The sequence below is a fragment of the Camponotus floridanus genome, unplaced genomic scaffold, assembly GCF_003227725.1.
Source record: "Camponotus floridanus strain SB8 unplaced genomic scaffold, Cflo_v7.5 scaffold108, whole genome shotgun sequence".
In the NCBI taxonomy this organism is placed as follows: Eukaryota; Metazoa; Arthropoda; class Insecta; order Hymenoptera; family Formicidae; genus Camponotus; species Camponotus floridanus.
The window spans coordinates 9753-35000 of NW_020229224.1; the positions used below are offsets into that span (position 1 = coordinate 9753).

Here is a 25248-nt window from a genome sequence, read left to right on the forward strand (position 1 = left end):
TCATGAAGTGGGCGGTGCTATCATGGGGTGCCGCTCATCGTAGGTCAGTATTGCGTGTTTCAGGCGACCACCGACACGCAGGATTCCCTCGTCGTCGATGAAGGGGTGCAGTCTGACCAGGTGACTGCCGCGAGGCATTGGACGAGACTCCCGCACGGCGGCGAGCTCAGCAGCGTAGTGGACTCCCTGGACGACCCTAAGCCAACGGAGGAGAGAGGAGTCGAGTTCGCCCGGGAGCAGTGCAGTGCTGGGAGAGTGGCGAGAAGTTCGGCGCCAACGAAGGCACCAGGCGGAGACACGTAAGAGCCTATGCAGCGTTGAAAACTGGAGGAGGATTTCCGGCTCCGGTCTGTCCTTGCTGGTGGCGACTAATACAGTCATTCTTGTTTCAGGAGCGTTTTCTATCGATGTCTGGTCGTTACTGTCCGGCCATAGCGACTGATCCTTGAGCAGCCAGGCCGGGCCGTTCCACCAAAGGGGGTGGTTCAACAGGTCCCTTGGTGTGATGCCTCTGGATGCACAATCGGCGGGATTATCTTGTCCAGGGACGTGCCTCCACTGAGCTTCGGGGAGCCGCTGCTGAATCAGCGACACTCGATTGGCCACGTAGGTTTTCCACCGTGATGCATGGCCCTTGATCCAGTGGAGGACGACTCGGGAGTCGGACCAGAGGTATACTGATGTCGATGGTAGGTTGAGCGAAGACCGGAGGTGCTGTGCAAGTCTCATCAGCAAGGATGCAGCGCAGAGTTCTAGCCGTGGAAGCGTCACGGGCTTTATTGATACGACCTTGCTTTTAGCCGCCAGTAGGTGTATGGACGTCTCGTCGGCACTCTCCACGCGAAGATAGACGACCGCCGCGAAACCATGCTCGGACGCGTCGGCGAACCCATGGATTTCGATCTGCGGGCCCTGGTGGATAGTGCCCAGCCAGCGCCTTATTCGGAGGCGCTCCAGTAAATGGAGTTCGGAGAGAAGGCGCTGCCAGGACTGCGCGTCCTCCGTTGGGAGCGGAGTGTCCCAATCCAGCCCTCTCAACCACGCTGATTGGATTAGTATCTTGGCGCGGATAATAACGGGGGCGAGCCATCCTAAAGGGTCGAATAACCGCGCCGTTTCCGCTAGGACTCGCCTTTTCGTGTATCCCCCAGAGACTCGAGGCTGGATCGAGAAAGAAAAGACGTCGCTGGCGGGATGCCAGCGCAGGCCTAAGATGAAGTGCACCTCGCTCTCCCAGGAGTGGTGCGCCTGCTGGAGTCGATGATTCTGAGGAACTCCCTCAAGGATTGCCTCGCTATTGGCGGCCCATTTCCGCAGTGGAAACCCGCCCGCCGTGCAAAGCTCTCGGAGTTCCGTCTGTAAAGCGACCGCATCGCGCAAGGTGTCCGATCCAGTAATTACATCGTCCATGTAACAGTCACGGCGCAGAGCGGCTGCCCCCTTCGGGCCCCGCGCTTCTTCGTCTGCTGCTAGTTGGCGAAGTGTGCGGACGGCGAGGAACGGAGCGCAGGCGAGCCCGTAGGTCACGGTGTTCAGCTCGAATTCTTGTCGGAAGCCCTTGAGTGCCAGAGTATCCGCTGGAAGCGGCGATCTTCTGGATGGACGAGTATTTGCCGGAACATCTTTTCAATATCGGTGACGAACACGAAGCGGTGCCGGCGCCAGCGGAGAAGGACGTCAGCTAGTGCTGGCAGTAAGTTGACGCCGATAAACAGATGCTTGTTGAAGGAGTCTCCGGAGGTGGTGCGTTGTGACCCGTTGAAGACAACGCGAAGCTTAGTACTGGAGCTGGACTGGCGGAGGACTCCATGGTGAGGTAGGTAACATCCAGCGGTGCCGACCGTATTCACAGGACTCATATGTTTCAGGTCCTCATACTCCTGCATGAATTCTCGATCGGACACCGAACTCAGGGTTTTTCTGCTTCCGACGATCCATAGCGTTCAAGAGGCTTCCGGCTGGTTTTCGCGTCTCATCCAGCGACGTTGGCAAGGAAGAGAATGGGAGACGTACGACGTATCTTCCGGAGGCTGTCCACTGGTGAGTAAGAGTGAAGAAGGTTTCACACTCCTCTTCCTCTGGCGTAGGTGCAACCGGGGGAGACAATTCTCTCTCCTGTTCCCAAAAGTTGTGCACAAGCTGGTTTAATTCTTGATTTACAGTGCACTGCAGGAAACTGCGGAGACCTTGGAAGGACACCGAGCTGGACCCTCCTGACAGGATCCATCCCAAGGCGGTTTTTTGGGCGACGGGCTTTTGGGGACCACCCTTGCGAAGGTCGACTTCCAGGATGATCGAGTAAACTTCGGCGCCCAACAATAACTCGACCGGATCGCGCTCCTGATATCTGGGGTCGGCGAGTTCAAGACCACGGACATGAGGCTAGGAGGCGAGGTTGTTTACCGCGGAACCCTGATACGCCGACAGGCGGGGTAGCACAAAGGCGACGGCCTTAAGTTTGGCTCCTGTGACCGGCGAGGAGAGATTGAGCGACACCCTGCCGCGGGTTGACCCGGATCGAGCTCCGCCGATGCCGATGATGGACACCGAGGAGCGGGGAAGCCTCAGGCGTTAGACCAGCGCCTCGGAGATGATCGACACCTCGGAGCCTTGATCGAGCATCGCTCGAACTGGATGGAGATCCCCGGCGCGGTTAATGATGTGCACGCGGGCGGTCACGAGGAGGATCGTCTTGCGGTCAGACGCGGGAGTGCATCGCGGATAGAGCGCTTACTTCGTTGGACGAGGACGAAACATACGCGTCGTGCAGCGTAGTGTGATGTTTGCTCTTGCACGTTAGACAGGTCTTTACAGACTGGCATTTGGAAATCAAATGATTCCCAAGACAATTATAGCACAGTCTGCCCTATTCCATAAAGGACCTTCGGTCGATCGCGGGCTTGTCCTTGAATTCGTTACAGTGCATAAGCGCGTGTTTTCCCTGACACAGTGCGCACTTCAAGTGATCGGATCCGGTCTTCGCGTAGTGAGCCTTTGCGGTTCGGGACGTACTTTCGGAGTTCTTCAACGGTGATCTCGGCTTGGCGGCATTTAGCGTAAGAATGCGCTTGGCGATGAAGTTGACGAGAGTGTCGTGATCCGGCGGATCAGTGGAGTCGCAGGTCGAGGACTCCCATTCCATCCGTGTGCGCGAATCAAAGAGCTCGATAGCGAGGAAATTAAGGAGATCCATGCCATGGGAGTTGATGGGCCTCCCTATACTCTCCTGCGCGTTTACTGCGGTCGTAATGGCGTTATGGATGCGACCGAGTTCCTCCGCGGATTCGCATTTCATTTTGGGAACCGAGGTGAACGCAGCGAAATTAGAACGGATGAGCTCTCTTTTGTTCTCGAAGTGTTTGCACAGAACCGACCAAGCGCGATGATAATTGTCACCGGTCACTGTTAATGACTTGATTAATTTTTCAGCGGCCCCCTTGACGCAAGACCGGAGGTAGTGAAAGCGCTCGATGTCGGAGACTGACGCATTCCCCCCGATAACCGATAGGAAGAGGTCGCGGAAGGACGGCCACTCTTTGTACGATCCCGAAGACGTCGGAAGCTTGATGCGCGGCAACGAGGTTTTAGGAGCCTGTTCCTGATTCGGCTCGCCTTTGGCCGCAACGGGCGTCTCGCCCTTGAGCTTTTCAGCGTAGCCGGTCAACGTGCTACGTTGCGTCACGTAAGTATTCTCCGCGACTTCGATAAAATTGGATACAGCGTACTCACTCTCCTGATACCGGTCTTTCAGCGCTACTTGAATGAGCTCATACTGGGCCTCCAGTTTCTGCCAGAGGTTGTCCAGGATGCTGATGCGGGCTTGGATGGCGTCGCGGGTGATGTTGCTCACGCCCATCTTCCGAAAATTATCCACGGCGCGGGAGATCCGACCGTGGATGTCGTGCTGCGCCTCCAGCAATACCTTAACGTCAATACTCATGCACAATGTTCTTCTTGTGTTTTCAGAGATCATTGCACGCCACAAAACTGCACGACACTGAGAGGATCACTCACGAAGCAGCGGACGCGGATGATGATGATAATACTCCGGCTCGAAGGACCAGAAATGTTCGCGAGCGAGTCCGGCGGTGAAATGTGGAAAGTGAAAGGTCGTCAGTGAAAAGATCATTTGACTCCGATAGACAAAGGACAAACTTTATTAAAGTCAAGAATAAAAGTGATAAGTGTTCAGTGCAGTGATGACAATCCAGAGTGAAAAAACGAGCGGTACAATGAAGCGAAGCGGTTATCGTGCGCGATTTCGCGAGCGGCGTAGCGAATTGAGTGTTGGAAACGTGCGGATAATCAAAGTCCGAAAGAGATAGCAGTCGTCGTGTGCGGTTTAATCTGCGAATTTGCCGAGAAATAGCGAATGTCCAAGAGAAATAGCGGTCGTTTTAGAGTATAGCGGTAGAACAAAGCGAATAATCGGTACTAAGAGCGTAAAGTGCGAGACTTCGCCGGGTCCACGCGCGGTGCCCATTATATTGCGAGCGAGATTTTGGGCCCGTTGCGACGTGGACCAATTAATTTCGGTTTTAGCGGTGACCTCAGGGCGCCGCGCATTATTGGCCGCCGATGAGGTCAAAAAGTTAAGATTTTCGCACTTGTCATGCGCACGGTCTTTTTTGATCAACTGATTGGCGATCAGCTGATCGTGACGTATGGGCGCGCATGCTCTTTTGTGGCCTAGCTATTGTCAACGGTTGACAATGTTATTGTCAATTGTTTATACCGAGCGTTTCTTAAGTACCGAAAAAAACGAGAGATAACTCGAACGGTCGGGTTTTTGCCAAAAATAGTTTTTTCGAGAAGTTTCTCGATGCCTGTTAAATTCGAATTTTCGGGTTTTATAATAGAAAAATGCGGATTTTATTTGATCGAATTTTCAAATCGCGATAATAATTATGAATTTCGAACAATTGCGTTGCTCAGAAGAATCTACACGCTAGTACACAAATGTATGAATTTTGAAGCTTATTTATTTCCTAACAAATTTATATTTTGAACAATTTTCTACGACTTTTTTTAATAAAGTTATACCGTTTTGAAGAAAATGTTGTAAAATGGGTCTTTTCACCGCAACGCTTTGCAAAAAGAATCGAACAATTTAAAACAGGAAGAAATTTGATTAACAATATTCTCCAACAAATCGAAGGATTTATAAATGGAAAAGGAGGCAATACGCATTATTAAATACACACGCGCACGCACGCACACACACATGCACATACACACACGCGCGAACACACACACACACACACACACATAGGATCAGATTCTTGCCACGTCCACGTCGTTGATCCTGGATAATGCCAAAAGCAGGATACACGTAAATGCATATGAACACGCACACACTCACACAAGATTTAAATCCAACCATATGGAGCATTTTGGGTCGAGTTACACTTAATTTCTTTTATTGAAAAAGTTTTTCTCGATAATTTATTGTTGAATTGCAGATTTTACAAGAAAAGTCCCATTTTGCAACATTTTCTTTAAAACGGTATAACTTTAGTAAAAAAGGTCGTAGAAAATTGTTCAAAATATGGATTTGTTAGGAAATAAATGAGCTTCAAAACTTATACATTTGTGTATTAGCATGTAGATTCTCCTGAGCAACGCAATAGTTTAAAAAAAAAATTTGTTTCCCATTTTTCGAAAGCTATCGTCAACGTCCACCATTTTATAAAAAATTTTTTGTAATTCAAATTTGGTTTTTAAGAGAAATGTTCAAGCTTTAATTTGAGCTTTGTTTTATCTTGATATAATGATTTTTTGCTGATTTATCGCTATTTAAGAATGTGAAAAAATTGTGTTAAAATTTAGTGGCCCGTTTTTTTGCGAGTGTGTATATAATTTGATAAAATATAATTTAAATATATAAAAAAGTAATATACTATTTTGCTGCTGCAGCGGCTGCGGCGGCTGCGACGGCTGCGGTGGCTGCTGCTGTTGCTGCTACTGTAGCATATATAATTACAGCTGCTGATGTATCAATTGTTACTGATGCAACAATTGTTGTATCAGCTGCTGCATATTGCGCTCTTGTAGAGCGAGTGTGCCCATTTCCGCATTAAGTTCCTCTAAAATTTAGAAAAATTGAAAACATGAAAATTTCTTAGTATTTTATTACAAATAATGATTTACTTACGAGACATGTTGACGCTCAGCGCAAGTTCGTCTTGCCGTTCGTCTTTTCGTGTACTGAGAATGAAGCACACTTTGTTCATTTGTTTCATGCCGTTTCATTTGTTTTATACCGTTCATTTGTTTCGCGGTGTTTTCAGATAATCTTGTCGCCTTGTATATCGAGTAAACGTATTTTTTTATACGTGCCTTGTGAAATCTTGATGTTCAAGAAACTATCACAATCCCGATTATGTGTTTTAATTATTTAAAATTCCTACATATCTTTATCCTTTTTAGTCTTTATCTTTTTTTATTCACTCTTTTTTAATTCTTTGTTTCTGCCTATCTTTTATTTCATAAAAATGTGCGATGAGTTAAAAAAAAATCTAAGTGAAGCTTTTCAGAGGCTTAGCTCAATGATGATCGAATTAAATGTTGGATACGTAAAGTATCTTTTGATAAGAGCTTGTATCATTGTATAATATGTAATAAAAATATTTCGTGCAATACACATGTTTTGAGACATGTGGATTCTGTGAGTCATAAGAATAATATTAAAGAAAATACTTCATCTTTAAATACTGATAATAAAAATTCAGAAAAAAAATATCAGAAAAATGTAAATTTAAAGAATAATGGTTAGATATTGAATTATTTAAGCCATGACTACGCAAAGTGTCACATGACGTAAATTTATTTTTTTTGTTCATTTTGTGATAAATCCATGGTTGCTGATTTGTCGAAAATTTATCGTCACGCAGAATTCAAAGCACATATAGAAATATGTAAAATTAAAACAGAAACAAAGAATACGAACAAAAATATAAACGTAGTAGATGATTTACTTTTGTCGTTTGAAGAGCGAAAGAAAATAGCAGAAATTCGATATGCTGTATTAATTGCTGATAAAAATATTTCGCATCAAACTGCAAAGAAATCCTCAGTTTTTTTCAACATATAGGATAAGATCCTAATGTGTTAAAAAGCATGAGCATGAGCCGAACAAGATGTAAAAACATTATTACAAATGTTTTGTGCTTGGTCGAAACATATTACGTCGTCAATAAAATTCAGAATACAAAATTTTCAATTTTTACAAAACATCTGATATAACAAATAATAAATGGATGACTTTTCTTGTTCGATACGTTGATTCAGAGACATTAGATATTCGCTCACAATTAGTTAAATTAATCGATATTGATGCCACAGATTCAAGTGCAGAAAAGTTGTTTCAGGCATGTAAATGTTGTAATGTGAAATGTGGAAATTACAGATACCGTTTTTAAATATCGTAGCTTTATCATGCGATAATGCATCTGTGACAGGAAAACATTTATCGTTTAAAAAAAAATTAGAAGAAATATGCCCACATTTACTAACATTTTCATGCCCAATGTCATTCCTCCGCATTATCAGCGCATGCTGCTTGTTCTAAAATGCCTGCATATTGCGAGGAATTTCTAAAAAAAATTGCTACTTATCTCAATAATAGTCCAAAACGTTCGGCTCTTTTTCCTGAATTTTGCGAATGTTTCCAAAAAACAAATCGCAAAATATTGAAATTATGTGATACACGCTGGCTTTCGCACTATTTATGTATCGAAAGGCTTCTTAAATCTTGGGATACAATTAAATACTTTCTTACTAAAATGATTGTGAGTGAAAAAACAAATACTGGAGAATATCTATTGTCTATCATGAACAAGTAGAGATGAAAACTTATTTTCTGTTTTTAAAATACGTTTTGAATTTCTTTAATACATTTTTTCAAGCATTAGAAACAAGAATTTATTTATTACATCCTAAATCTATAAACTTTCTTTTTCAAATCTGTCGAAATTTTTTAAAAGAAGTATATTTAAAACCATTTTCTACAAACATTGTATTCTCATTAAAAGAAAATCGAAAAAATACGAGTGAAATTATTTTGGAAACAGAATGTGAAGAATATTTAAACGAATTGCTAAACGCTGAAAGATCACATAAATATAGTTAATATTGTCCGAGAGAATTGTTTAACATTTTATGTGACTGCTGCGGAAGAAATTCGTAAAAGATTACTATAAATAACATATTTTTATCAAAGTTACAAGTTTTTCGACCATATATAAGATTATTTAATAATAGAGAAACATCATTCAATGATTTCTTTTATAGCTATCGGCGGTTTTGATGAAAATGGTTTAAAAAAAGAATGGATTGCTTTACCATTAGATTTTACAATGAAAGAAAAACAAAGCTTTTCCAAATTAAATTTTGACAGCATGTGGAAAAATATTTTACAAAATCGACATAATAATTTTGCTAAATATCCCAATTTAACAAATGTTATAAGTATTATAAGATTTCTTCCAAATTCAAATGTCGATCCAGAAAGAATGTTTTCCCTTTTGAATAATTTAAAAACGAAAAAAAAGTAACAGTTTTTCGTCAACTACTGTTAATGCTATTTGTGTATTTAAATCGGCATTAAATTCGAGGGGCGAAAGAGCTATAAAAATAAAAATTGATAAAAAGCATTTATCTTTTATGTCAGCGGATAAATTATATACTACTGCTACTAAGAAAAATAAAAGTATTTTAAGGTTACATGCTGCAGATATTGACATAGCTGGCCCCTCCTCTCATTAATAATAAATTTATTAAAGACATTACGCTTGTACAAAATATCTTGTCTGTCTAACACACCATACTTGCAGAAAGCAAGAATATGAAAAACATCTTGTGTGTGTGTGTGTGTGTGTGTGTGTGTGTGTGTGTGTGTGCGTGTGCGTGTGCGCGCGCGTGTGCGTGTGTGTGGTGTGCGTGGGCGTGTGCGTGTCGTGTGTGTGTGTGTGTGTGGTGTGCGTGTGTGTCTGTCTAACAGACACCATACTTGAAAAAACTAGAATAATGAAAAATATATTGTCTATATAACAGACACCATACTTGTAAAATATGACGAAATAATGGAATGTGGTAATAATAGGGCTTCAGGCGAAGGTCCACATAAAAAAACCTAACGCGCCATTGGTGATACTTCATGGGTGATATGGACAGTCGCCACTTATAATTTTTTTTTTATTTTAAATATAAAAAAATTAATTATATTAAATATATCACAAAAAACGTGTGTGTGTGTGTGTGTGTGTGTGTATACATATATAACATAAAGAAAAGCTGTAAGAGAGAAACATATCGAGCATATATCGAGATAAATAATATGTATGTTTATAATATACAGGGTGTCCCTAAATTCGCGCCCACGGAGTACAAGGCGTGATACTTTAGGCTAAAAGAAATAACTTTTTCCTTTAGCAAAATTGCGTGCGATAAGTAGTTTTTGAAGGAGAGCAGGTTGAAGTAAACCAATAGACGTTCTGGTGTAAGTGGCGCTCAGAGCCGGCGCGCGCGCTTCGTTCACTTGTATCAAATTCTTGACTAGTATTTACAAGTAATGTTAAAACATTAATGCTTTGTTATAATTAGTTTACTATGAATTTATTTTTATCTTAATTATGATTTTATTTTAATTATACATATAATTAGTTAGATTATACTTAAGACTCAAAATGTAGAAAATTTTTCAAAATGTAAGAAAATGATGAAAAAAGAAAAAAATTTAGAAGAATAGAAACGCGTTTAGCTCGCAAAGCACATTACTATTTACATTTGTCTCTATTTTCAGATAGATTTACGAAATCAGACATTCTTTTATCTTTTATTACGTAAGAAATAAAAGCAATATTTATTTTGTTAATTATTCACTTTTTAAAGAATACAATATGGAAAAAGATCACGGTTCAGTATTCAAGTTGATTCTTATTATTTGAGTCTTAAGTATAATCTAACTAATTATATGTATAATTAAAATAAAATCATAACTAAGATAAAAATAAATTCATAGTAAACTAATTATAACAAAGCATTAATGTTTTAACATTATTTGTAAATACTAGTCAAGAATTTGATACAAGTGAGCGAAGCGCGCGCGCCGGCCCTGAGCGCCACTTACACCAGAACGCCTATTGGTTTACTTCAACCTGCTCTCCTTCAAAAACTACTTATCGCACGCAATTTTGCTAAAGGAAAAAGTTATTTCTTTTAGCCTAAAGTATCACGCCTTGTACTCCGTGGGCGCGAATTTAGGGACACCCTGTATATATTATATATATTTTTTTTTAAATATAGTATACGTTTATATATACATATTTATACATATTTACCACACAATTGTAACAAAAATATAAAACATAAAGAAAAGCTGTAACAGAAAAACATATCGAGCATATATTGAGATATTGAGGAGCGAGCAGCGTCACGCGTCACGTCTATTAAGCTAGCATGCCAACATGGGCACAAGAGTATGAATGAAATGAAATGAAATATATGAAATTATACATAAAGCCGGATGAGCAAACGCGAATGCCGACGCCTTAAGTCGCAACGCGATACCGGGACCACGGAAAAGAATGAGGACCAAGACGTTTTAATAGAAAAGGAAGAAGAGGAAGAAGAAGCAAACACTGATAATGCAAAAATATATACAGAGGAAGAGAAAAAGCAAATATTAACAGAATATCAAGATGTACCTATAGGAGAACATCAAAGAATTGAACGGACAATTAAAAGAATCCGATTACAACATAATTGGAAAGGTCTAACAAAAGATGATATATAGCCAAATGCGAATCCTGTCAGAAAAACAAATTATCGCGAAAAAATAAAGTACCATTAATAATTACGGATACGATTACTGACAACTGCAGACCCCAACTGATGACCCCAGTAAGCGAAATGTTAGCAGGTTGGCAGCAGATTGGCAACAAATTCAGAATCCCACACCAGAACCGTAGCCATCTGTGTCTGCATTAAGCTTTTGTTTTGGCGACAGAGTCTGTAAAACATAACTTGTCAACAGACTGTCAGCAAAAACCGAGCAGGATCTGCGCGTGCAATTTGATGTTAGATTGTCAGCAGAAACCGAGTAGAATCTGCGCATCCAACCTGATGGCAAATTGACAGCAGAAACTGCACAAAATTTGGGCTTATTTTTATTAATGTTATATAAATGCAACAAAATTGATTATTACAGGTGCTAAATAATAATATTATCGGCAAGTTAATTACAATTTTTTTCTAAAATGACATAAATGTCATATGTTATATCATAATATATGTTAATGTAATATATATTATAGTTATATCTGATATAGCGAAGAACTAATTCAATTTAATTAAATTAATAATAAAGTAAATGATAAAAGTAAATGTAACTTGTAAAACTGGAGATGTAATTTATTTAGAATTAAATTTTTGCTTTATGTCTCAAATAGGCAGTACATGAATAATTTTCCATTTATCATATTGATTCCAATCAGTTTAATATTCTGAATCTCATTTGTATCAGATCTCTGTTTGTATCAGATATTAGAAATTAAAGTGATAGAAATTAAAATGATAATTACTATGTTTTTAGTCTTATTCATATTCGCGACTTTATATATATTTCTGACAGAAATTAGATTAGGAGAAAGTACAGCTCACGTAGCGGTAAATGAAGGAACTGCATTGAATCATGCAAACCCTGTTCCGTTTCTGCCGTCAATCTGCTATCAGAGATTGTGTGCGCAGATTCTGCTCGGTTTTGATTATCAATCTGCCGTCAAAATTGCACCATACAGATCCTGGTCGGTTTCTGCCATTAATGTGCCGTTAGTTACATTCCGCGACAACGATTCGTTCCTTGGCCCCTCTTGTGGGGCAAGGGGAGCATAAAACTGGCCAATCAGCCGCTGCTATCCTGCCAGTTAATTGGTCAGTTCTACGTCCCCCTTGGCCCGCGACATCAGCAGGCTCTATCCGACAATTTGATATCAAATTTCATTGCGCAGATCCTGCTCGATTTTTGTTACCAATCTGCTGTCAAAATTACACAGCACAGATCCTGCTCGGTTTCTGCCATCAATGTGTCGTCAATTATATCAACAAGTTCTGCTCGATTTCTATTGACGATCTGTTGTCCAGTTATGTGAAACAGATTTTTTTGTACGTCTGTTGACATGCTGGTAACATGATTGAACATATCAATTCCTCTATGCAAACTGTCGTCTTTCTGCCTTTAAAATTTGTAATGGGTGTTTGACGAAAATCTGTTCTAACAGATTTGGTTATCTGGGTACATCCTGCAATAAAAATTTCATCGAAGGATAGTCGAGAAGAGAAACTAAAATCAAGAGTTTTGAAACTAAAGAAGCAAAACAAGAAATTGCAACAGACTGTTCGACGATTAAAAAAGAAATTAATGCAGCAGAAGAGGACATCGGCAGAAGAAGAAAGCGACGTAAATATTATTCGCAAATTAGGCAGTAAGTTATTTTCGGGAAATTTTGAAAAATTATTAACTGCTCAGATCGATGCTTTTACAAAAAATAAACATAGGAGAAGATATAAATTTTAAAAAGTTTGCATTATCTTTATATTTTTGTAGCCCGCGCAATTATAAAAACTTAATAAAAAAATTTGCTTTGCCTTTGGTGGGCTCGCTTCAATTATTCACTAATTCCTGAAATATTATACCGGGTTAATAATAAAATTTTTAACGCTTTAACTTCAAAATTAAAATCACTTGCATCTATTGAAAAACATTATATATTATGCATACATGAAATGAGTTTAAAGGCTCATTTATTTTACAATGTATCGCGGGATGAAATAATAGGTTTCGAAAATACGGGTTATGAGAAATTATCTAAACCCGCAAAAAGTGCACTAGTTGTAATGGCACGAAATATAGCAGGAAATTGGGAGATTCCTGTTTGTTATTGTTTTATAGAATGTTGTTTGATAGACATGTCGGAGCAACGTTCTGAGAGATATATTATTTAATATTATAATAAAATTGCGAAATTGTGGTGCTATAGTGCCCGATATAGCATCCTATGTCCAAAAGATATTAACAGGACATCCTGAAGATGTCTAATCGCCCAAAGATATTTTCTGGATACCTGGACATCTTTTGGATATGCATGCTATTTGGGGCATGCATTAGTGACAAATATGGGGTCTAATTTTATGCAGCTATCTCGAGAATTGGGCATTTCAACACAAAATTCTACCTTTTTAGTAAATGAAGAGAAAATATCTTATATTTTTGATACACCTCACTTAATCAAAGCGACGCGTAACAATTTATTAAAATATGATTTTAAATTTAATAATAAAACAGCATCATAGGCTCATATTGTAGAATTTTACAAGAGAGACTCTAAACAATGGATGAAAATGGCTCCTAAATTATCTAAATATCATATTGAACCGAATAATTTTCAAAGAATGAAGGTAAAATATGCTGTCCAAGTATTCAGTAATCGAGTAGCTGCTGGTATGTGCACACAAATGTCTTGCGGTTTTCTTCCAAGTGAAGCAGTTGGCACTATAGATTTAATAGATCATTTCGATAAATTATTTGACTACTAAATTCCTCAACTGTAAATAGTCCAAAAGAATATGGAAAAAATTTTACTGGGAGTAAAAAACAAATTAAATATTTAAAAGAAATGCTATTTTTCTTAGAACATATTAATGTTTATAATGCCAACGGTTTGCATGTTAAAGTTAAATGCTTGAAATCCTGGCAAATCACTATTAGAAGTATAATGCATTATGGGATAAATTAAAATCTTGTAATTTTCCTTTTCTTCAAACACGTAGAATGAATCAGGATTGTTTAGAAAATTTTTTTGGCACTATAAGACAACAAGGTGGCAATTGCTTTAATCCGACACCTATACAGTTTATGCGTGCTTTTAAAAAACTTTTTAGTACAAAAATTTTGCAATATTCAGAAACACAGAATTGTATTGAAAATAAGGACCAAATATTAAATATTATTGGAACACTATATACAGGGTATTCGAAAAGTGTGGGACCCCCCTATTATCTAAAAAAAAACGCACTTTCACGGAAAATGACTCCAACAAAAATTGTAGGGCTCGTAAAGTACTATCATCTGGTGACCTTGAACTTGACCTTGAACTTACCTTGGGGGTTATTTGTAGATCACCTTGAATTTTTTAAATGGAACACCCTGTATATTTTTGCACATTCTTATAGCTTATCTCGAGAGCTTTCCAAAACACTATAATTAAATTAGTTTCCATTAAGTACTTTCCGAGTTATGAGGCTTAAAATCATTTCTTAATTTTACATAAACCGTAATAGTAAAATATCTAGTAAAATATTCATTTTTCAATTATCTTAATACTTTTATGTACAAAATAATGAGAGGAATCAATTGGTGTAAAGAAAACACATAGTTATTTTTAAGAAAAAATATATAATTTGCAATTAACAATTACATATTTTTTTCTTTGAAACAACTATGTGTTTTTTTACACCAATTGATTTCCCTCATTATTTTGTACATAAAAGTATTAAGGCAAGATAATCGAAAAATGAATATTTTACTAGATATATACTAGATATACTGCGATTTATGTAAAATTAAGATATTATTTCAAGTCTTATAACTCGAAAAGTACTTAATGAAAAACATTTAATTATAGTGTTTTGGAAAGCTCTCGAGGTCAGCTACAAGAATATTATATAAAAAATGGAGGTTTCAATTTAAGATTTTAAAGTTGACCTTCACATGACCTTCAAATGATTTTCCAAAGTCAAATCATTGTCACCATCTTATGGTCCCCTTGAGGCTACACAACTTTTGTTTGAAACATTTTTCGATTTAACATAGTATTTCTGAGATGTTTGAGTGGGTCCTTTAGAATGGGACTCCCTGTATATATAGCGACACACTAATGAATTATATATCTCGTATTTAAGTTTTAGTCAGTATAAGAATTACAAATAATATAGATGCAAAAAGTGAATATGATTCTTTTACTCACCTTGTGTTGAAGATTATATAAAATTCTGTCTTTTCTCTCCTTCCTTCCCTTTTCTCCAAATAACAAAGATTTAATTCTTTGAAAAAAAAGACAATCATTTGAACAAATATTTGAAACAAAACATAAGATCAACTGGATCATTTTTCGAATGTAATAGTTCGATTTGAATCGTACGCCTTAAAATATCTAATTTTGAGATTTGTTAAACGTTATTGTTGATTCTTCTCTTCTAATCCGAAAACATGGAAACAATGTAATTATAAACAATATATTGTAGTCATAACAATATATGCTTGATTTTTTAAAATATTTTTTATTATAATAGGCTGATATTCCAATTTTGTGTCGAACTTTTCATTACAATGATTGTTGTAGAAATGTAAGTAGAAAAAGAGAACATTTTTTTATAAAATCAAACATGTCTTGTTCTTTTCAAATTTTGTTTTTTTTTTTCAGATATCTAACGGTTTTAGATTTTGATTGTTACAAATTGATTTTTTATTATTTTTCATTTTTTAGATGATAGATTTAAACTAATTATTTTAAATGTAGATTGCACTCTAATTGACTACATATTTACATAATTATATAGCTATTACTTTATATTAATTAAATTCTCCAAAAACAAATAAAAAATTGAACTTGAATGTGAATTGTCTTTATTATACAAAAATACAATTCGCAATTTTTAAAAATATAGTTACTATTTTAATATAATAAGAAAAAATTTATATATTTTTAATTTATTTTCTTTTTCAGAAAATAATTTTTCTAAAGTAATTTAATCTTTTAAGATTTTTTGCGATTAAAATACTAAATATGATATAATTCAGATAATTTTTAATTAAATGCATAATAAAACTGTTTATTATGTATCTAACTGAAAATAATTCGATTTATGTAATATTTAATTTGCTGCAAATATCTCATTAATTCATTAAAATTACTTTCAAAAAAAAGAGAAATTAAAAATGCAAAAACTTTAGTTTTCTCATTATATTAACAAAAAAATATAATAAAGAAATATATTTAAATAATATATATTTCTTAATAATATATTTAAAAAATAATTTTAAAAAATATTTTTTTCAATGTTTGTTTTTTTTATTAGAAAAAAAGATTTTTTTCATCTTTAAACTGTTTGTTTATTAAAGTAGTTAACCGATATATAATTTATAATTTATAAATATTATATATCTCTGCAACATTAATTAAAATAAAGTACAGTAGCCTACATACAGGTAGAGTTCGTCTCACTTTTTACCTCTCACTTACCGCATGGTAGCACGCAATGCTTGTAAGTAGGAAAGAATGATTTCAGTGCGAATCGCTGCGTATCTGAGCGGCGCACGAGTAGCAGCACTTTCTTCAATCGCATATTGTTCTTCGATGTCTCGATGCGAAGAAGTACGAGCGATTTTGTGTGCGTTACATCAGCTGATTCATCTGCTGTCATCAGAAAACAAAATCAATCTGAATATTCCACGAAGTAAGTATATAATTTTTTAAAATTAAAATTATAATATAAAATACAAATTTAAATATATATATATATATATATATATATATATATATATACATATATCATAAAATTATATGTTTTATGTTAATTAGAGCGATTAAAAATATGCGAAGAAAAGAAATAAATTTAAAGGAAAACATTTTTAACAATTTAAAATTAATCCATATCACATAATATGATATGGATTAATTCTAAACTTTTCATGTTAATAATACTTTTCCTATAGTCTCATTTGTCGGCTTTTTATATAAATTCAATTTTTCTATAAAAGTTTTTCTATAAAAATATTCTATAAAAAACTATTATTTTCTTATAAATGATATAGCTTTTTTATAATATATCAATTTATAATAATTTGGCATTTTATAAAAAAATTAAATCTTTTTGTAAAAATGCTGATTTTAAAAAAATTTTTTCTTAGTTTTAGAGATTGCTTATATTTTATATAAAATAAAAATTATTTTATAAGATATATATATTAATAAAATATATTTAACTTTATAAAAATATCTTATAGATGGACTAATTATAAGAATCACTTCGACTAATTTAATTATTGATTAACTCATGTCAAATCAAATACATTTTGTATTAAAAAGAGAAAGAGAGAAAGTGAGATAGATAGCTAGATAGATAGATAAATAAATAGGTAGCTAAATAGATAAATAGATAGATAGATAGAGGTAGAGAGAAGGGAGAGAGGGAGGAAAGAGAGACAGAGAGAGCGAGAGAGTGAGAAGGGGAGAGAGACTATTAAAAATAGCAACATTGAAAATTAATCATCGATTACTTTAATCAGAATTTAGTTAATGACTCTACACATTTAATCTTTAGTGTAAAGCTAACTAATTGACAGCAAAATTATACGATGACTTTGATTATTTTTCTTTCTTTTTTAAGGTAATAATTAATTTCTTAATAAAGTTTATAACATTTTAAAATAGTATTGAAATGAGAAAAAATGTTAAAGATGTCTTTTGTCAATTTTTTCAAAAATTTTTGTAAAACTTTTTAACTTTTATTTTCTGTAGGAAAACTGCTTAAATGATTTTAATCTAGTTATATGTATCATTGTTCAATCCCTTATATAAAATATTGCAGCAATATTACCATTTATATGATTCTGTATATTCACATTTTTATGTATATATAAATTCCTTAACGTATTTGATCAATATATTGAAGAATTAAAAAAGAGAAAAAATAAGCTGAGTGAATGTTAAATTAATCACTAAATTGCATCTGTTGAACACGATGATTGATGAAGCGTGAGAGTGCACTAGAATAAAACTTATTCTACATTAGCATACAATTGCGAACAATGCAATTTCGCCATAGCAAGAACTCGTATAATTTGTGATTCTGCTGTGTAAGTTGTAAAAACATGACACAATGCTACGTGCGTTGTTGTAATGATATTGTCCATTAGCCAACTAGAAATCAGGAAACATTGAATATTTTTAATTTAATATTTTTATGTTGCATGTCGGATTTTCTAACAGATTTGTATATCTTAATTGTATATGAATTTTATTATTTAAAATATACAATACAATATATATGCTGTTTTATTATATAAATTAATTTTTTTATTTATTAAATCTTTTATTTTATTAATATTTATTTTTTATCTTTTTTTTATTGCAATAATATTTTCGTCATATTTATAGATTGATATCATTTCGATGTATTACAATTATTCTTAACAAGTTACTCAAAATTTTAATCATACTTCCTAGTTTCACACAATCCAATTGTCATTTACGATAGGCAGAATGGAGACGCTTTCATGCTCTGTTTCGGCGACTTGAGTTCACCGAGTTTCTACAGGATATGCCTTGGGAGATACTTTGATGATGGGAAAGGTAGACGGACGTGTAAATAATCATAGTGTGTATTGCTGTATATCGCTTAAAATATTAAGTTTTATTTCATTCTATTAATTAAATATCGGCTTAATTAAAATAAATTAATACACTACGTGCATTATTTCCTCTATTTTTTTATTATATTATAAAGAGATTCTTTTTCTTAATTTAATTAGTAATTATTCCAATAAACATAAAATATAAATATAATATAACATAGAAGTAACATATGTTACTTGGTAATATAACAGATGTTATATTTTATATAATAATATAATTTTTTCATTTTTATATACAAGGTGTTTCATTTAACTCTCACATCTCAAATAACTCTGTTATTTTTATATGTACAAAAAAAATGGTAAAGAAAGAAGTTGTATGAATAAAAGGGGGATAAATTGGCGTTAATTATTTGACTTTGGATAATTTTTTGAACGTTACATGGAGATCACCTTCAAATTCTTAGATGGAAACCCCCATTTTTCATTACATATTCTTATAGCTTAACTTGAGAGGTTTTCAAAACACTCTAATAAAGTATTTTTTATTGAGTACTTTTCAAGTTATGAGCTTTGAAATAATTTTTAAATTTTACATAAACCGAAAAATATCTAATAAAATATTCATTTTTTGATTATCTTATCTCGATATATTTCTCTATCTCGATATTTTTATGCACAATATAATATGAGGAATCAATTGATGTAACAAAAACATATAGTTATTTTTACACCAATTGAGTCCTCACATTATTTTGTGCATAAAAGTATCGAGATAAGATAATCGAAAAATGAATATTTATTAGATATTTTGTGGTTTATGTAAAATTAAAAAATTATTTCAAGCCTCATAACTCGAAAAGTATTCAATAAAAAATACTTTATTATAGTGTTTTAAAAAGCTCTCGAGGTAAGCTATAAAAATATGCAATGAAAAATGTGGGTTTCCATTTAAGAATTTGAAGGTGATCTTCATGTAATCTTCAAAAGACTATCCAAGATCAAATAATTATTATCATCTTATGTCCCTTTCATTCATATAACTTCTTTCTTTATCATTTTTTGTATATGAAAAAATAACGGATTATTTGAGGTGTAAAGGTTAAATAAAACACCCTGTACACATATATAATTTATTTATCTTTATATACATCTTTATATACATATATAATATAATTATACTATAAAAATGTTATATACTATAATATACTATAAAAGTGTTATACAGAGTGTCTCTCCGACAATAATCGTATCACCTTTCGTATGCAAGTATAGCAGATTAAATCGAGTAAAAAAGTCTTTTATTTTTTTGTGATATTCACAATAATTAATTAGAAGAAATTAATTAAAAAAGATCAATCAAGCCATGCGAGTATAAGCGTGTGATGAAAAGAGATTTGTCAAAATTATTGCGATTGCAAAGTGCGTTACAAAAAGAAACAATCCAAATTATGCGATTATTAAGCATATGATGAAGCATTAAATAATCAAGCACATTGCGCTAAAAGACTAGTACCATATATAACATAAGATGCAAATATACTTTTTCATTTTAATCAGTTTAATTTGTGATATTTAACTGAATTAACTTAATTTAAAATAATTTCTTTAATATTCTGGATCCTTTATTGGGATTCAGAATATTAAATAGATTATTTGAAATTAAATGGATAAATGAGAAACAGTTCATTCATTGCGTATACTAAAATATTCTTATTGCCGAGTGTATTTATATATTTTTATAAATTTTCAAGATATTCATTTATCAGAAACGAATAAAGTAATATTTTAGTAATATTTCCGAAATATTTAAAATCCGAAATGTATGAAATCGTTCTGTAAGATTGCATTTGAAATGATTATGGACATTGAAACATTGCAGAAGTGTTGCATAAACGATCGTGAAATATTTCTGTAACACTGTTGAAAAATGTAATATTTCAAATGAAATATGAGAGTAATGTTTCACTAATATCACATACCGGATGCCGGATGGGATATAACACGTATGTTCCCACATACAGTACAAGAGTTTGCATCAACATTGTAACATTTCAGTAATGTTGTCGCAATATTGTTGCGATGTTCTGTGATATGTGGGATGTAATTTACCTAACAGTTATATTTTCATTTGCTCAGTCAGATTAATCTCTTTTTTTTTCGAATCGTTCAATGTAAGTTTATTAAATATATAAAAGAAGAAAAAGCTACTGAGATCTGATAATCTAAGATACTTATAATTGAGATATTTATTGTTAATGCGAATTTTTTGACTTGATAAATTTCTATTTGATAAATATATCGAATAGGGAACCCAGCCCCAATAATCTTGATCTTGACATATGTTGCCAAGGTCACTGTCCTGAGTAACGTGCAGGAGATTTTGGCCGTCGCTCGTTGTTTAAAAAATTATTAACAAAAAAAGTTTTATAAATGGAACTTAATTTTTACATCATGTACAAGTAAGAAATCAGTCAACCCATGTGAACCGCGTTTCATCTAGCAAAGTGCATGCGTGGATACAGTGTATTCCGCCTCCTGCGGGGAGCTCCATTTTCAAAAGATATAACCTAACCCAAACCTATTTCCTGATTTAAATTAAATGTTAATTTTAAGTCAAGGGCGGAACATACTGTGTCCACGCATGCACTTTGCTAGATGAAAAGCGGTTCACATGGGTTCCATTTATAAAACTTCTTTTGTTAATATAACTTTTTAATAAACAACGAGACAGCTAAAATCTCCTGCACGTTACTCAGGACTTTGACAACATATGTCAAGGTTAAGGTTATTGGGGCTGGTTCCCTATTCGGTATATTTACCTTCTATTTATATATGCTGTATCTGTATGTAATAGAAAGAATTATAACACTTACACTATAGGTGATGCAGTTCAGATCGTTTGGAACAATTTGGTTATTGCTCCTGTCGATTGCTTTCGTGTATGCTGATATTAGCAATTGGAATGCATGTAGTGGGCGATTGGAGCGTGCTTTGGATGCACTTCAGAAGGATTCTACAAGAAAAAATAAATTGGACGAAGAAAAAGCTGGAACATTATACCAGCGAGAACTACGTTCTGTTCCTCTGGAAATGTCTGTTTCTCGTATGACTATAAAGGTAATTTTCAAATATTAATTGTGAAAATAATATATATATATATACCCAGGTATATATAGCTATCTGTTAGAACAGATTTTCGTCAAACACCCATTACAAATTTTAAAGGCAGAAAGACTACAGTTTGCATAGAGGAATTGATATGTTCGATCATATTGTTAGAATGTTAGCAGACATACAACAAAATCTGTTCACATAACTGAACAACAGATCATCAATGGAAACCGAGTTGATATAATTGACGGCACATTGATGGTAGAAACCGAGCAGGATCTGTGCGGCGCAATTTTGACAATAGATTGGTAATAAAAACAGAGCAGGATCTGCGCAATGAAATTTGATATTAAATTGTCGGCAGAAATCGGGTAAAGCCTGCTGATGTAACTAACGGCACATTGATGGCAGAAACCGAGCAGGATCTGTGCGGCGCAATTTTGACAGCAGATTGATAACTAAAACCGAGCAGGATCTGCGTTCAATCACAATTTCTGATAGCAGATTGACGGCAGAAACGGAACAGGGTTTGCATGATTCGATAGTTCCTTCACTTACCGCTTACGTGAGCTGTACTTTCTCCTAATCTAATTTCTGTCAGAAATATACAGGGTGTCCCATTTTAATCCATCCAGTCGAATATCCCGAAAACCAAGTCCGAGAGAGAAAAATGTTTCAGACAAAAGTTGTATGGTTTCAAGGCCATAAGAGCCATAAGAGGGTACCATTGATTTGACCCTGAAGAATCATTTAAAGGTCATGCAAAGGTTACTTTGATTTTTTAAAATCGAACACCCTATATATTTTTGCATATTCTTGTAGCTCATCTCGAGAGATTTCCAAAGCACTATAATAAAGTATTTCTTCATCGAGCACTTTTCAAGTTATGAGACTTGAAATAATTTCTTAATTTTACATAAACCATAAAATATCTAGTAAAATATTCATTTTTCAATTATCTTACCTTAATACTTTTATATACAAAATAATGAGAGGTATCAATTGGTGTAAAGAAAACATACAGTTGTTTTTAACAAAAAATATGGAATTGTTAATTGCAAATTCAAATATTTTTTCTTAAAAACAACTGTATGTTTTCTTTACATCAATTGATTCCTCTCATTATTTTGTACATAAAAGTATTAAGGTAAGATAATCGAAAAATGAATATTTTACTAGATATTTTATGGTTTATGTAAACTTAAGAAATTATTTCAAGCCTCATAACTCGAAAAGTATTCAATGAAGAAATACTTTATTATAGTGTTTTGGAAAGATCTCGAGATGAGCTACAAGAATATATAAAAATATATAGGATGTTCTATTTTAAAAAATTGAAGTGACCTTCGTGTGATCTTCAAATGACTCTTCAAGGTCAAACCAATGATATCATCTTATGGCTCCCTTGAAACCATACAACTTTTGTCTGAAACATTTTTCTCTTTCAAGCTTGGTTTTCGAGATATTCGATTGGATAGATTAAAATGGGACACCCTGTATATAAAGTCGCGAATATGAATAAGACTAAAAACATAGTAATAATCATTTTAATTTCTATCACTTTAATTTCTGATACAAACAGATGAGATTCAGAATATTAAACTGATTGGAATCCATATGATAAATGAAAAATTATTCATGTACTGTCTATTTGAGACATAAAACAAGAATTTAATTCTAAATAAATTACATCTCCAGTTTTACAAGTTACATTTACTTTTATCATTTATTTTATTATTAATTTAATTAAATTGAATTAGTCCTTCGCTATATGAGATATAACTATAATATATATTACATTACATATATTACGATATACAGGGTTGGGAAGTAACGCGTTACTTGTAACGTCGTTACCGTTACAGTTACTTTTTTTGGTAACTGTAACAACGTTCACAAATTTCGTTAGTAACGAATTTAACAGTTACATTTATCACTACTTTTTGCAAATTTACTCGGTGTAATTTTCATTCAAAGAAGAGTGTGGAATGCAAAATCACATGTACGTAAACACGTCATTGGACAGATGTGAAAAAAAAAGTTTAGTGAAGATGTTCAGTGTCGGTGGATCTGTATTAACGCCACAAAGAGGGCAGCTAAATGATGACACAGTTGAACAGCAAATTCTTTTAAAAATTAATAAAGAATTTCGATAAAATTTAGTAATGTTTTCATTTATTTTAAAATAAACTCTGTAATATTTAATAAACTTATATTTAAAAAAAGTAACCAAAATTGTAACGACGCGTTATTTTTAAGTAACGATAACGATAACGAGTTACTTTTGAAAATTGGTAACGAGTAACGGTAACGAGTTATTTTTTAGAAAAAAGAACGATAACGGTAACGAGTTACTTTTAAAAAGTAACTTTCCCAACCCTGACGATATAACATGATATATATGTCATTTTAGAAAAAAATTGTAATTAACTTTCCGATAATATTGTTATTTAGCACCTGTAATAATCAATTTTGTTGCATTTATATAACATTAATAAAAGTAAGCCCAAATTTTGTGCAGTTTCTGCTGTCAATTTGCCATCAGGTTGGATGCGCAGATTCTGCTCGGTTTCTGCTGACAATCTAACATCAAATTGCACGCGCAGATCCTGCTCGGTTTTTGCTAACAGTCGGTTGACAAATTATGTTTTACAGACTCTGTCGCCAAAACAAAAACTTAATGCAGACACAGATGGCTACGGTTCTGGTGTGGGATTCTGATCGAATTTGCTGCCAATCTGTTGCCAACCTGCTAACATTTTGCTTACTGGGTATATATATATATATATATATATATATATATATATATATATATACATACCTCCAGATAGAGCAAAAGGCCAGCAGCATGTTAACAGATATGACAACAACTCCAATCATGACTTTACAGTAGATTTCTACGTCTGCAAGCACTGCTTGCTTACTATCTTAAGAGCTATCAGAATAAGCTGCTGATGAAAATAAAAATACAATAAAAATCGAGCATTACCTGCTATTACAATATGACAACAAATATCGAATAGGATTTGCCATGTCCCAAATTTTAATAAAAAAACAGCAAAAATTAAGCATGATATCATTGTAACAGTAAAACGCGGTAAAAATGCAGCATAATTTATTATAAATTAAATATTAGCTATTATACAGCTATTATAAATTAAATGTTACCGATAAATCGTCAGATATTTATAATTTACATAAATGTAATGTATAAAATGTATCTTGTTATGTCATATAATTTATATTCTACATAATTATGTCCCAGACTGCAGACTTTTCATAATATGTTCATAAAGAACTTATATTTTTGACCTCTTTATAATTTGCATTAAATGAATTCAAGATGTGATCCAAAAATATTACTTTTTGAAACTCTTGAACATTAAACCATAAGCAGTTGATTATGAGTTCCCACATATGAACCTGTTATAACATTCATACAGTGGTCAGAAAAATATCATTTTGATATCAGAAATGTGGTACGTGTTTCTTTGCTTCCCACTACGCGGCGAGTCACTCTTAACTTAATTCGTATTCAATATTTATCATGAAATGTATATAAATACCACTTAAATACTAACTAGTAATAAACACATAAGATTTAAAGTATATTTTTTTTTCTTTTATGAACAGTAGTGCCAGAAAGAGGACACACTGCTCACACGCTATATACAAACAGGGAGAGCCACATACATGTGCTACACAGCATAATTGTATGTGAA

General features: G+C 34.1%; 2 protein-coding genes across 2 annotated transcripts in view; one reads left to right on the plus strand and one right to left on the minus strand.

Annotated features, from left to right (window-relative positions):
• LOC112639179 lies at positions 1 to 1886 on the minus strand. The gene is made up of 2 exons (XM_025412430.1): positions 1714 to 1886; positions 1 to 1594 (listed from the first exon to the last, which is right to left on the minus strand). The coding sequence occupies exons 1-2, from the start codon at positions 1884 to 1886 to the stop codon at positions 1 to 3; spliced, it is 1767 nt and encodes a 588-aa protein (XP_025268215.1).
• A 14393-nt stretch (positions 1887 to 16279) lies between these two features.
• The window catches only part of LOC105257979, an 18628-nt gene continuing 9659 nt past the window's right edge, over positions 16280 to 25248 (plus strand). The window contains exons 1-2 of the mRNA XM_025412371.1: positions 16280 to 16512; positions 21296 to 21532. Coding sequence (XP_025268156.1) covers positions 21299 to 21532 — 234 coding nt within the window. The 5' untranslated portion in view covers positions 16280 to 16512; positions 21296 to 21298. The remainder of the gene's footprint in view (positions 16513 to 21295; positions 21533 to 25248) is intronic.

Coding starts and splice junctions, on each gene's coding strand:
- LOC112639179 (XM_025412430.1), bottom strand. CDS start 1,886: ATGCAGGAGTATGAGGACCTGAAACATATGAGTCCTGTGAATACGGTC. Junction 1,595..1,713: donor GACTCCTTCAACAAGCATCT/GTTTATCGGCGT, acceptor TCGTCCATCCAG/AAGATCGCCGCTTCCAGCGG.